Here is a 15,000-nt window from a genome sequence, read left to right as displayed (position 1 = left end):
TTTCCTTGTTTTTCCCTCCTTTCTTCTTAATGCCATTCTTTCTTTCTTCCCCCCTTAGTCATCATTATTTATTTTTTCTTTTTACTTTCTTACTTTCTTTTTTCCACCTTTCTTTCTTTCCCTCTTTTCCCCCCACTTATTTTCTTTATTTCCTTCTTAATTTCCTTCCTTCTTTCTTTCTTCTTCATTTATTCATCATCTTATCTCTAGTTTTCCTCATTTGTTTCTTTATTTTCCTCCTCCTCTTTGATTCTTTTCCCCTCTTTTTTCATGATTATTTCTTTCTTCCTCCCTTTTTCATCATTATTCTCTTTTCTTTCTTTCTTTCTTTCTTTCTTTCTTCCTTTTTGCTTCACTAATTCCTTGTTCTTCTCTTTGTTCCCTTCCCTCTTTCTTTCTTACTTTCTGACTTCCACCCCTCCCTCACCCCCCTCGGTCGTGCTCTTTCCATCTTCCCCTCTCTCGCCTTCTCTCTGCCCCCCCACCCTGTTATTTTTAACAGTGCCTCTCAAAGGCACCGCCGCCGGATTTCAATTCTTTCCTCGTCCGAGAAGAAAAAGACAAGGTCGCCCGCGCGTCCATGACCGGCCACCGCTGCTCTCCCCCCTCTCCCCCATTCCTCGCACTAATGATCATTAATTACATGTCGCTAACTAACACGCCACGGGCCATTCTTCCACATTTGTCTTCCGCAAAACGATTTCAAACCCTGAATTTACTCCAATTAATTAGATTAGCCGCCACCGCTTCTATCACTCTTTTTCCTTCATCTGCTTATCTCGCCCTGACTCCTGTCTTTCACCCTTCCCCGCCTGTCACCCCCCGCCCTCCATCGCTCCCTGTCTCTCACCCTTCCCTGTCTCCCCGCTCCACGTCTCTCACCCTTCCCTCCCTCCCTTCCCTCCCTCCCCTCCCTCTCCCCCCCTTCCCTCTCTCCCCTCCCTCCCACCCTTCCCTGGCTCCCTTCCCTCTCTCCCCTCCCTCCCACACCTCTCTCCCCTCCCTCCCATCCCTCTCTCCCCTCCCTCCCTCCCATCCCTCTCTCCCCTCCCTCCCACCCTTCCCTGGCTCCCTTCCCTCTCTCCCCTCCCTCCCATCCTCCCCTCCCTCCCACACCTCTCTCTCCTCCCTCCCACCCTTCCCTCCCTCCCATCCCTCTCTCCCCTCCCTCCCATCCTTCCCTCGCTCCCTTCCCTCTCCACGTCTCTCACCCCGCCACCACTCCCCGCCCCTTTCCCTCTCTCCATTCCGCGCACACCTCGTCAGTCGTGTGAAATGAGCTCTCCTTAATTTGCGACACTTGGCTTCTCCCACCGTTGTGGTTTTTTTTTTCCTCCTTCGCTGTGTTTCTCCAACGTCTCTCCCTCTCTCTCTTTACATCACTCGCCCCGCTGATTGCGGGGCTTAATCAGTGTGGTGCTGATAATGATGACTCAGTCTGGGCTGCATCCTGAGGAAGGGAAGGCGAGCGGATTCATTAAGGACCTCCAGACTACACCCACCCACCCCCACCCACCCCGACCCCGCCGCACATCCGCTATCTGGCCGGCTCACTAATTAAATCTCCATACATGATACCACTTGCTAAAGGTCAGGATCCATCACAATATCATTATTCTGTGATTAAACAAGTGTCTTTGGCTTCCTGCGCCGCGCTCGGCGGGCCGACCTCCGCCTCGGAAAACACCAGAGGAACGGGCACCTTTGTTTCCCCCCCCATTCATCACCGCTTGGCCTCGGCGCTCTCCACAATCAATCCTGGCGTTTTTGTCTTCCTCCTCTTTCCTCTTTTCCTAAAACTGGAACTCTCTTGCTCATAAAAAAAAGAAAATAAATAAATAAATAAATGTTTTCCATTATTCGGTGAAGACATTTTTTTATTGCCAGAAAAATTCCATTGTAGATAGTTCGGAAAATGGAATGAACACATCCAAAATATGGCAAAATGTAGTTGCTGTTGTCAGCGCTGCTGCTCGACAGTGGTGGAAAAAGGACTCAGATAATTATAAATCCTGATTAAATGAACTTGCATGGATATAAATACACATTTTCATAACTAAATGTGTACAAATATAAATGTATATATAAATATATTAATCCAGATAATAAAAAAGTAACACAAGTGTTTTGGAAATGTAGTAGAATAAAAATGGAGTAAGAAAATATATAAAAGACCTAAGTCTTTGAAACTGAATATGCTTAAATAGATAGATACTTGAAAAGTACTTAAGTACTTGTACTTTATTACTTTCCACCACTGGCGCTAGATCATTTAAGGGTAGGTTTCCTGTTTGAATTTTCCTAAACCTGAAAATAGATACAACATAAAAAAAAACAAAAAAAGAAAACCGAGAAATGTCACCAGGAAAATGTTCCAGGATGATGTCGATGATGTGGAATGTTTGTGCTGACCAGAAAACTGTCTCCAACTTGATCCGCGCGCTCTGCGTCGTTCAGTGTCTCCAGCCTCCCGCCCCCTTTACCCATCCCTGTTTTAGTGACGTCTCAGTTTCCCCCAAGAATCACCCCACGCTATCCCATTAAGCTGCTAATTTGATTATGTTCCCTTTTCCACATCTGTTATCTTCTGCTGCTGCTGCCGGGCCCGCCGCCGGCAGCCGGGAGCCTCCAAAAAAAAAAACCTGCTTTCAGATGCCTGCCTCCGAAGATTGATCGATTTCCTCTGTGGGGTACTCAGAGAAAAACCTGCTCGATCCTTATTTTATTAGAGTATACGTGGACTTCGGCGTGCACACTCAAAATGCAAATTTAGCCGCACGAGGCTTCTGTTAATATGAACGTTAACTGACTCATGCCGCCATCCCCCCGTTCCCCCACCCCAAAATATTGATCCACCAGGATTGATCGCACATCTCCAGATGAGATGACATCACTGCCAGGTGCATGTGTGTGTGCGTGTGTTTGTGCATGCCATTGTTAATGTGTGTGTGTGTGTGTGTGTGTGTATGTGTGTGTGTGTGTGTGTGCGTGCGTGTGTGTGTGTGCATGCGCGTGCACACATTCTCCCCGCTCTCCTCAACCCCAATCATTTTGACTGGTTTTTGGAACGGTCCCCAGGGCAGTGCACAAAGGGAAGTTAAATCTACAGTGACAGCTCCTTTACTCCGCCCCGACACTTGTGCGCTCACAATGAATTTGGAGCGCTCTCCGACTTGAGCGGTGGAAATTTTTTTTTAAATAAAATAAAATAGAATACTCTGTGCGTTGAAATGCCCTGCGGATGAGTTCGCGACGCGGCAAAGTGCGCCTCACCCCCTCGCCATCCCAAACACATTCGCAGGCGCCAAAACGATGCTCGCGACGGATGCTCCTTTCTTGTTGGGCTGTTGAGTTGTGAGTGTATTTTTCGACAGATTTCCAGCGGCAGCCCTTAACACATGTTATCATGTCGGACAGTGTGTTTCTCGCGTGCGTCGCAGCACGTGCGCGTGTGCTTCGCCCTGTGGCGAATCGAGCGTTCCTCACACATCTGCTTCCTTTGTGCAGCATTTATCATACATATCGTACATTGCACAGGACTGACCGGGGCTTTCCTGCCCTTGGGGCCAAGCGCTTGCGCTCCCCCACGACCATTCACAGCCTGACGGTTTCCACCAGACCCAGTGCCGCAGGGTAACGCGGCGATATGCCGTTCATGTCCACTCAGCAGTAATTATGTGAATTTGTGCGTATTATGTATAATGCACGACTGTCTAGAGCGCGCAGCTGCTCTTTGAAGGCGAGCGGCTTCCTTCTCGCTTGTTCTTCATCTCTTTTGGACTCGCTCCATCTTTCTCTCCCCAACAGTTTGGGGGTAAGATGGAGGCCGGCATCGAAAAGGCAGAGGCGACTTTTAGGTGGGGGCGATAGATGCGATGCCTCCCAGAGAGCCCGGCAAGACAGGTACGCGGCAAAGTGAGGACGGAGCTGATGGGGAAAAAAGAGGAGATAGCGGGTGAATCGCGGGGAATTGGTGCTGTGGGGTTGGCGCGCAGAACAATAAGTGGGACGAGACGAGCTGTGGACTGTGGAGAGATAGTATCACAGCACGATACGCTGCTTGGGCAGCTCTGCCATTTACTGTGGAAGAGGGGAAATCTCCAAGTGGACAGCTGTACTGCTCAGTGTGTGTGTGTGTGTGTGTGTGTGTGTGTGTGTGTGTGCACGTGTACACAGGCCATGATGTGCTCATGTATGTGCTTGGTGGAGCGTTGGGAGCGTGATAGAGGGCAGCATGGATCAGCAGTCCGTCAGACTACACTGCGGCACGACCATCACCAAGCATCCAGCTGATACGAAACACACACATACATACACACACACACACACACACACACACACACACACACACACACACACACACACACACACACACACACACACACACACACACACACACTCTTAAGGCACCAGCAATTGATGGAAGGAACATCATGACACAATAAAATATTAATGTGTCCCTGGTTCCAGCAAAATGCTTAAAGACGTATCTTCGCCCGCCTATCTTCTTATCCTCTTCTCTATGTACTCGATACAAAAAAAGCCCAGTGTGAGATGAAATGAGGCGCCGTAATGTCGGTCTGTTTAAACAATTTTCTCAAAGAAAGTGTATTCCTCGACCATTTCTCGCTGGGTCGGTGATGACATTTCAAGAAATGTGTGTGCATTTCAAGAAAGTACCTCAACCTAACCAAGGCACAGGAGTCATGGAGCCTTTGTTTTATGACGGCGGAATTGAATGTTGACATTAATTCCTACAATGAACAGTGCAAATCCACTTAGACGAAATGCAGTTCTTTGGTACCGCCGATCATCATGGCAAGCCAGTCATTTAACACAGTGGGCATAGAGGAAAGTAGCGGAGGTCTAAGTGGCTAATTGTATAAAAGCATGTCGGTGGGATATCCTTTCTTTCTATTGTACCACTCCGCTCTTTACCGGATCTTCTGTTTTGGTTGAGATTTTCCTCTAAATTGACATCACGGCGAGATAATCACGTCGTTGCGTTTGGACTTCGGACCACAACATATAAAAAAAAGGTAGACGATTGGTTTGCGAGTTGAACGTGCAGCCGTGGGTAAAACGAGGAAAGCTAGAGAAACCTCTGTGGTCCGTTCCATTAACTTCCCCGAAGCATCAGCCAATAGGACGCATCCCGTCGACGTCGGAAGCCCAGATTAGGCCGTACATCAGAGAGCGTTAGGGAGTCGATCTCTTTCATTCCCCGCTAATCGCATCGAGCGGCGCTCCCTTCTCTCCATCGCTTCCTCCCTCCCTCTCTCTCTCTCTCTCTCTTTCTCTCTTTGTCTCTCTCTCCGTTTATCTCTCTCTCTCTCTCTCTCTCCCTCTCTCTGCTGTGTATCTGTTGATCCCTCTGCACCGTCCAGAAGAGAGCTCTCTTTGTACCGACGCTGGCAGGCGGACAGAGCCAGAGAGATGGATATGGCTGAGACTGACCTGATTCTGCCTCCCTGGTCTGGCCCGGGTCCACGACACCCAGGAGACTCAGAACCCCCCTCGTCGCCGGAGTCTCCGTGGGAAGGGAGGACCCCCACCGCCCCACCCGCACGACCCCCGTCCCCCCGCCCCGTCCCTCCGCCCCGCCCCCACTCTGGCGTTTCGAAAGGGAGCGCTCACGCGAGGGTGCGGATCTCGTCGTACCTGCCAGGCTACGGGCCCGGAATCCAGCGGATGTGGGGATTTCGGTGGGGTCAGAGAATTTGTCCCGGCGTGGGGCAGGTCCCAAAAGTGAGCAGACTGCTCGGAGGACGAGGCCGTCGGTCGGAAAAAAAACAAAAAACCCCGAGAGCGGGAAACGGAGAAGGACGGCTGAACCGCCTCCAGGGCTGAATTGAAAACGGAAATTGATTCCTAAAATTGTGCAATTCGGAGTGAAGAGAAAAATGGGAATAACAGGGATGAGACGCGGGGAGAACGCTGACGTCTTTTCAACGTCCCCCCATCAATTCAAGACATGGAATTACATGAGGGTGAATTACTAATGACAGCGTGTCATATGTTCTGATGGAGTGGTGCCTTCTGGCGTGTGGCGTCACGGGCCATATTCAAATTATTTCTCACCCCGACTGGAGGTACCTTCCGTATGACTCCGCTACTGCAAATGTCATGTTTCATTGGCGGCATTAAAATGAAAATGCGTCTCCTCCCCCGAAAGGGCTGACAGACAGAAAGTCTATTTCATTAAATTGCCAAACATAGGGGCTGTGATTGGCAAGCGGCAGAAATAACACGGCTGGTGTCAGCGATGGGAAAACCAGAACGCACACACACACCGACGCAAAAGACACACACACACGCTCAGACGCACGTTTCCGCGCTGTGTGCATCCCGCTGATGCCATCTTTTCGCAGGGCATAAGAAATTGGGCGGTCGTGTAGCGGCGGACGTGAACACATGCAGCCACTCGCAGAGCACCTGCACTCGAGATTGCATGGTGTGCGCGTGAGGCGCTCTCATCCAGCCATTTTGCCTCTGCCAATTTGATCAATTTTGCCTTTGTGCTGAAAAGGCATCAAGTGGAAGAGAAATGACCACCGGCTCTGACGTGACGGTTTAAGGATGCGTCAGCCAGACAAGACGCCCACGCAGGCACGCACGCAGGCACGCACGCACGCACGCACGCACGCACACACACACAGACAAACGCTTTCTCATTTCCTCTCGGATAACCCCAGTTAACCTTTGAACCCCAGGGGTGAAGAGGCGCCTTTGTAACTGATGGTAAAAATGCTGGAAAATCAACTCAATAGTCTTTAACCCGAGCTGCAATGAAAGAATCCCCCACCCCCCTTCATTGGTCCTGAAAGGAATCACCAGGTTGGAGGCGAAGGCGGAGAGCGGCTTCGGAGTCCCCGCCTTAAAGACCGCCGTCGGCAATCATCCGCGCGTCGTCCCGGGGAGTGGGAGGGGCCTGACGACGTACGGTCGGCTTAGCGACGGGAGACGGGGCCGGCAGAAAGAGTGCCACTACACGCCAGAATGATAGTTCACCGCGATTTCACATCGTGACCCTGGTCCTCGACAGAATGCCATTAGTCTGCCAGCGAGCCAGCACCGCGCTTACAGGACGAGTACATCCCTGACAGCGGCTCATTCTTCAAAGGTCAACGGAGAAAGGCAAGGAGAGAGAAGAGACAAATTGGGAGGGATCTTTCCGCTCAAGTATCCCGGCTGTTTTTTTTCTCAAAAGCTCTCTAAATATTCACCTTCCCTCAGTTGTGCCATGCAGCATGAAACCTCTTCTGAGCCTCATTCAGACCCATTCAGTCCCCTTGGCTCCAAGGGTGGAGGCTGCCATGTAATATATTACACATAAAAATCCCAACCATTATGCAGTAGGAATATTTCACCGATACATATAAATACAGCAACAACGATTGGTTAGACTTTTGCATATACATCTATTTCTGTAATAAAATTAAAGGGAGTGTATACATCTTTTTACGAGTCCATACCGAACCAAGCCCACAAATTAATTTTTCACGACTTAACTTCCTCTTTGCAAATGCATGGTCTGACGATGGACATGTTACCTCGAAATGAAGTATTGAATTTGACTGCTGTTGTCCACCTCAATGCTGCCGTAACGCTCCTCATCAGAAACAGAATTGCGTCTTTGTGTCCGTCTCATACCGACTGATTCTGACTGGAAAAAATGTGCGTGATACCATGGAAAGCAATCATTTCCCCGAGCAGTGGAGCGAAAACACAATCTTGGTATTAGTTTATGTTTTTTATGAACGGTGTGGCAACGTATTTTTCCACGTTGCTGGAACATTGCTGGGTGAAGTTTCTTTCTTCCCCCCAACCCCCCGGCCTCCCCTCCCTGCGCCCACTCTCAATGCGACATGATCTTGACCCAAATGCAGGTCATCTGCATCGATCGCTCACCCCTCTCCGTAGAACCCGGTGTTACCACCCCCCCCGACGAGCCTTGTTCCATTTGTCTAATGAAGGCAGACCCCCCCCCCCCCCCTGTCCCCCGTCCCCCCGTCCCCCCATCCACGTCCCCGCCGTGGCACGGTCCGAGGCTTCCTATGATGACAGCCTTTAGTGAAAGGTTGTCAAGAGACACTCCTCGCCGGCAAGATTGATCGAGACCCCAGGGAGCCCACTTCCAGGAAGGGGAACGGGAGAAGAGGGGAAAATCTGAAAGACCATCTGAAAAGATCATCTGAAGGAGCCCCAGTCCTGAGCTGTCCTGGATGTTCTTCAATATAGCCTCGGAGATCTTACGCAAACTGTTTATTTTCCTTTAGCCAAAGGCCTGTCTGGTTCCTCTTACTGTGAGTGTGTTGTGCACGATTCAGATAAACTCCGACTTCATCTCATCATTGGGCTTTTATCGACGGGGTGTAACCAATCGCCCGGAAGAGATTATTTGACGCTATGTGTGGTGCACTGCAGCGCATTAGCTGCAGGACGTACGTCTCGCCGAAGCCAAATGCGCCGAAATCGGTCGGCCGGAGGAATTCCTTATTATGATTACAAGCTATAACAATGAGAGGTATGAAATTAGATAGCTCAACTGCTGTCTTATGTAACTCGTGTTTTTGTGGCTACTATGACACAATAACCCGCTGCGTTGCCAAGCACTTAATCATCCAATGTCCGTTTAAAATCTTAAATACCTCCGTGTCCTTGGAATCATGAGTCATCTCACACATCTGACACATATTATGTTTATCAACAGCCATAAGCCATTGCGATTCTCATTGGCACGAATACGCTAAAACCTAGAATACAGAGGGATAAGACACATACGTGCGTACAGGCACGTGCGCGGACGGCACAAAGCATGGCGTTCTCGGCGTCCCCGCCGTCAGCCTCGAGGTCCCTCTTGGCCAAAACCTGATTTTCTGTGAACTTTTACATTCCCTGATGGTGCGCCGGCATTTCTGCGGTTGCACTTTGATGCCGGGTGCGAGGATGGACGAAGAAGGGGCGGGGGCGGCGGCGGCGGCAGCGGCGGGGCGGGAGGGGTGTTCCGGCCGTCGGCGCAGCCTGTGGCGCTGTTACGGGGCCGGAGCTCGACCGCCGTCTTCTTCCGCCTCCGTTTCCCTCGTTGCCTCGTCCTCCCCTGCCGGGTGACCTGCTGCCGCGGTTGCGCGTGCGCGCGTGCAGACGCGTGGCCAACAAAACGAACGGCGAGCGGCTCAAACAAACACAGCGAGGACCCCTCCAGCTTCCTTTCTGTCCCTCTCCATCTCTCCCCCTCTCTGTGTTGGTCATGAGGTCATGTGTAGGCCTGTATGCAGAGGAGCAGTGTAAATACCAGTCTGTCACCCAGCATCAACTCAAACCCCCCTGCCGCCCCCCTCTTTTTCCTCTCTGAAGGGCCACTCTGACAACTCCGAACCTCTCCGCTCCCATTCCCTCCGGCACTCAGTTACATCGCTTCCGACACTCCAACACGGGAACTCAATCTGAGTTTGTCCCGAGCGGGGCTGAGAAATAGCGTGCGTCACCGGACGCAATCGCGTCCTCGGACATTTTGTGTCACTAATGCCATCTCGCGTCGTCTCTCGGGCGCACACGCGAGGGCGTGTCGCCGTGGGTTCGCGTGCGTGCACTTTCTTTCTTCCTTCCTTTCCTTCCTTCCCACAAACTCCGCGCTTCATTATCGCCCCATGCTTAATGACCCCCCTCCTCTCTCCCCCTCCCGCCCAGCTGCTGACCATTGACGACGACTTCTGCGGCCTGGACATGAACGCGCCGCTGGGTGTGTCCGAGATGGTCCGCGGCAAGCCCCTGTTCACGGACGCCACCGACAAGATGACCTCGGTCATCGCCTACGTCTACAAGAACCACTCGCTGGTCTTCGTGGGCACCAAGAGCGGACGCGTCAAGAAGGTAAGGAAGGGCGATCAGGGGGGCGGGGGCGGCGGATGAATGGATGCCGGGATCTTGTTTCTCCCCCTGTTAGAATGTGAAGCAAGCACTGGGAATTGGGGACCGTTGGATCAGGAGGATGGATAGTAGTAGTAAGGCAGATCGACTTTCAGGCAAACTAGCTGAGTCGGCGGTTTGGTGAGGCGTTTGTGTGTGTGTGTGTGTGTGTGTGTCAGAGTTGTGCGTCAGTGGGATGGTGGAGCTGGAGTGCCCCTGGGGGTGTTGTTATTAGAGCCAAGCCTATCTTGTATCTTATCAACATCCTCCTCATCCTCTGCACCGTATATCACACACATACTGAACCGTGCCGAGAGTATTAGATGCCATTTTCCCGCCGTATGAAACACACCGCCCTGGGGGAAGGATATATAGCAAATCAGCAGGTTGCCAAACTTGGTAGACAGCACAAATCAGCATGTTCGAAAGTTTCCTCTCAGCTTTGAGCAGGTGATAGGGCATTCAGTACTCAAATGCCTGAAGTGTCTAGTTATTGATGTATACAGCGGCTACTTTATTGTTAACGTCATCCGTTTGTTTTACAGAGTAAAACACATGAATGGAATTTTGTCATTGATGAAGTGCAATGCTTAGCATTTGAATTTTCTTCCATTGTGGGGCAATTTCGTTTCAGGCGACAATTCCCAATTGGTCACACTTTCGGAACATCTTTGGAACACAGACAAGGCAACTAGTGCTGTGTTTGAAGCGCCTTAAAACCAATGGATGGGTTCTATCACCCTGGTTCTACCACCGCAACCGCGCGTGCGTGCGTGTGCGTGTGCGTGCGTGCGTGCGTGCGTGCGTACGTGCGTGCGTGCGTGTGCGTGCGTGCGTGCGTGCGTGTGTGTGCGTGCGTATGTGTGCGTGCGTGTGCGTGTGTGCGTGCGTGTGTGTGGCTGTGTGTGTGTGTGTGTGTGTGTGTGTGTGTGTTTCACGTCACACAGAAAAGCCCATGGCTAAACAAGATTTGTTCCCCTCAATATCCCCTTGTAGAGGTTCAAGAGTTTGACACGCCATGTTTTGGCTTGCTGTTCGTTTCACCTTGGGCCCCCCCAGCACACACACACACACACACACCCACACACACCCGCAAACACACCCACACACATCCTAACCTGCAGTAATGCGATGATGCACTATTGCCGGGGTGATGGATTGGTGGCAGAGGCTGGATCCAGTGTCCTTTACTGTTTCTTTGTCTTTCTACCCTTCTTCTTCTCGCTCACTTTCTCTTTCTCACACACACACACACACACACACACACACACACACACACACAAATGCGCACACATGCACACACACACACACACACATGCACGTAGCTAGGCTGTCTTTACTGTTGTGCACATACAGCAGGCCATGACTGAGACTAATGCCAGGGCGAAGGAGCCCAGAAAGCCTGGCAGGCCTGGGGAGAAACAGCATTACACAGAGGAGGAGAGGAAGGAGGGATGGAGGGAGGGATGGAGGAGGGGAGAGGTACACCGGAGGTTTGATGTGTTTGTGTGAGAGATGGGGGGAGAGAGAGAGAGAGAGAGAGCGCAGAGCAGGCGGAGATTTAAAAGAGTGAGATATATGAGACGGCATGGGCGTGTAGTCTAGTCGACTTTTTATGTACAGCTCTTTATCACATTTACAGTCTGAAAAGGACTATTAACGCAATAGTTTGATGGCACCATCTCGCCGTAAGCTCTCAGACGGACAAGAAAAGGCTCCCTCCGAACCTTGAGGAAGGACACGTAAGACGCCTCCCGGGCAGACTAGATTGGCAATTGCCAAGTGGACAGATACTGTAGATATGCGTCGTAATAAGAACAGCAACACACCCGTTAAAGGAAAACGACCAATTATGCACGGGAATGAAATTGTAATAAAGTTAATCACCATTTAAAAAATAAAGGACGCGGTGAGAGACATTTAAGGTCGCTGGGGTCGGCGAGGCAATTTGGTGCTGTTCCAAATGTCGACACGGTTCTTGTCACAGAAGTAGTAGCAGTAAGGTGTCGTAAGGTGTCTATGGTCTATGGTGTAATAAAACTATGAAAGAAGTGAGTACACGAGGTACTGTATGTCGAGAAGGATTAAGAAAAAAATGACGGTTGGATGAAAATGGAAGGATGGACGGAGGGATAAATACATGTATGTAAAGAATGGGGGGTAAGGATATGGTGGGGCAATAAGCCACTTCTACCCTCCACTTCCACACCCGTACTGGCGCTCTGGAGCGGTTGGATGATGAGATGCGGACAGACAGCTCTGGATCTTCCAATCCGTGGGCGGCCATTGGAACCACTTATTCTCACATTGCTGTTGTCGCTGCTTTGCGTGATGGTCGGGTGCAGGACAATTTTGTTTGTGTACGCTGTCAGCTACGTACGACACCTCTGTCCGCCTTTGTTCTGGCGGAACGACCGATGCAACCGGCAACCGGCTGCCGTTGTGTCATCTATAGCCGCCTGCTCGTGTACTATATGGATACGGGAAAACAGGAGTCGTTTGCTGGACGTCTACATTTTAAAGAACGCCGGCGAAAACATTTATTTTGTCAGTCACAGACTGGTGGAGCTTCAGAACTGACTCTTCTGCTCCTACGCTATTCAGACCCTGTTCTGAGAGCTGCAATGGCATCAGAAGGACACTTCTGTGCCTGCAGACTGTTGACTGTTTTCTTGGCATTCAAAGCATAATCAAATAATGCGTGTGCATGTGTGTGTGTGCATGTGCATGTGCGGGCAGACACACACACACACACATACACACATACTGTATTCACATCCAGACAAAATAAAACGATGAATCTCCCACACTAACGCACAAACAGTGATCAATACAGTGTCAACACAGACGTATGTGCATGCACACACTAAACCTTACGCTATTAGCCCTCCCAAAACACCCCCACATCAAACATCCTCCTCCGCCCCTGTCATTATTGTATACCATTAGATGACATCACGGGTAGTAAAAGACAACAACAGGACAATAAAGGGCGGGTGCCTCCGCCCAGCCTCCTTCATCAGTGGCTTTATAACCCCTCCGCTAATGGACCCTGATTTATGTACCCTGCTTCACCTTAGCCACTCCATCCTCCTCCATCCCTTTCTTCTCCCGCTTTGATATCTTCCTCTTTCCCCGCACTTTCATTTCTCCTCTCATAATTCCCTCACTCTCAGCCGCCCTGCCTCTCTCTCTCTCTCTCTCTCCCTCTTTACGTGAGTGTTATTTATGGTGTTTTGCTACATGTCACCTAGAATAAATAATAGTGGTACCGTATGAGTGGATGGGTTTTCCCGCGATGACCAAAGTGGAAGCTACATGTTATCATTGACGTGGTCATGACATCACGAGGTTTGGGAAGCCGAGCGAACACATTTAAATACCGCACTCGAGAGAGATGGCGCGAGAGGGAGAGCGAGGGAGATGGAGGGAGAGCGAGAGCCAACCCCAACACTTCCTTCAGATGTCATTCCTTTTTTCTCTGTAAGGTCCACTTAGACACAGTCCGAGCTGCATTTCATAACACCACCTTGTCAGCAGAAAAACAGCCGGCGCTGTAGGATCAGCAGAATGCCGCGTGTGTCTCCCACCACAGCTATAGTCACGCTCGCTCCCATAAAAAAAATAGACAAAAAAAAACAGCATCTCGTCGTGCTAAACCCTTTGAGCCGCCTGTTTTTTTTGTTTTTTGTTTTTTATTTACACATACTTTCCCTCGTTTTACATTGACCCGCAGGGCGTATCTGTAGATACAGCACCGCCCTCTTGCTTTCCTATTATGATCCTTTTCACGTCTGGTTTTCTCATCCTATATTCAAACATCCTACTGGCTCTCTCTTTCCTTTCCTTTCCCCTTCATCTCTCTTGCTCGCCCTCCTCCCTCCCTCTATCGGTCCACGGCTGAATGGAGTTGATGTGAGATCTCTTTGATGGCTACCTCCTGCCATTGGAGGTGAATGGACCATATGCCTTCTATCAGTCTGTCCGTCAGTCAGTCAGTCAGTCAGTCAGTTGCTCAGCCGGTGTGTCTATCGCTCCGTGTGCTCTTGGGGAATAGTGGCTCCGGGCGGTGATGGAGATGTGAGGCTGATAGAGAGATTTAAGGTCTGGGGGCTGGGGAAGGGTTTAAACCCATTACTGCTGGTCAGTGAGCAGCAGCAGGTCAAGGGGAAAGTCTTACCCCCCTCCGCCCAAGTGACTTCCCTTTGGTTTATGGTCATCTAGTCCAAGTGTGTGCGCCACACACACACACACACACACACACACACACACACACACACACACACACACACACACACACACACACACACACACACACACACACACACATTCACATGCAGATATAGGCACACGTGCATGTATGCTTGGGTGAACACGCACACACACACACACCAAAACAAAGGCTCCTGGGCCACCTCCTTGGGGCCCCTGGATGAAGAGGTGGGTGAGCGGGAGGTGAAGAGAAGGAAGGAGGAAATAAAGAGTGGCCAGAGATGAGATTGAAGGCCACCTGCTGAGGTGCTAATGCATCTCCCCTCTGTCTGGCCCGGCGGGGGAGTTCAGCACAATAAACATCTAACCTTGAACTGGACACACACACACACACACACACACACACACACACACACACACACACACACACACACACACACACACACACACACACGTGTGCACCCATACAAGTAAAATAACAAGATAAACTTACAAAGGAAGGCTGAAGATACCGAGCAGATCTTTTGATCGTTGTAGTTGTGTGTTCGTGTCTGTGTGTTTGTGTGTGTGTGTGTATCTGTATCAGTTTAATGCAAGAAAAGCTGGATGTTAGGTCCGAAACCGGAGCTGTGTGTGTGTGTGTGTGCGTTTGTCCGTGTGTGCGTGCGTGCGCGCAGATTGAGGTGGGGAGTCCAAAGAGAGACAACATTTTTCCACTAAGCACACTTTTCTGAGAGGATTTTTTTTAGAATTTTTGCCAATGGGTGAGTGGCCACTCACCTCCTCTTCAGTCTGCCACTGAGAGCGAGAGAGAGGGAGCAGGAGAGAGTGAGAGAGAGAAAGAGAGAGAGAGAGATGGTGAGACCTTAAAAATTACTT

General features: G+C 50.5%; 1 protein-coding gene across 1 annotated transcript in view; it reads left to right on the top strand.

The window, feature by feature from the left end:
* The window catches only part of plxna4 (plexin A4), a gene marked incomplete at its 5' end in the record, with an annotated part of 241,120 nt that overhangs the window by 7,051 nt on the left and 219,069 nt on the right, over positions 1-15,000 (top strand). The window contains one exon of the mRNA XM_080022616.1: positions 9,691-9,873. Within this exon, the coding sequence (XP_079878742.1) occupies positions 9,691-9,873 (183 nt within the window). The remainder of the gene's footprint in view (positions 1-9,690; positions 9,874-15,000) is intronic.

This window comes from Zeus faber (assembly GCF_960531495.2).
Source record: "Zeus faber genome assembly, chromosome: 21".
Lineage (NCBI taxonomy): Eukaryota > Metazoa > Chordata > Actinopteri > Zeiformes > Zeidae > Zeus > Zeus faber.
The sequence above is the reverse complement of the archived record's forward strand: the minus strand, read 5'-3'. Positions and strand labels throughout refer to the sequence as shown.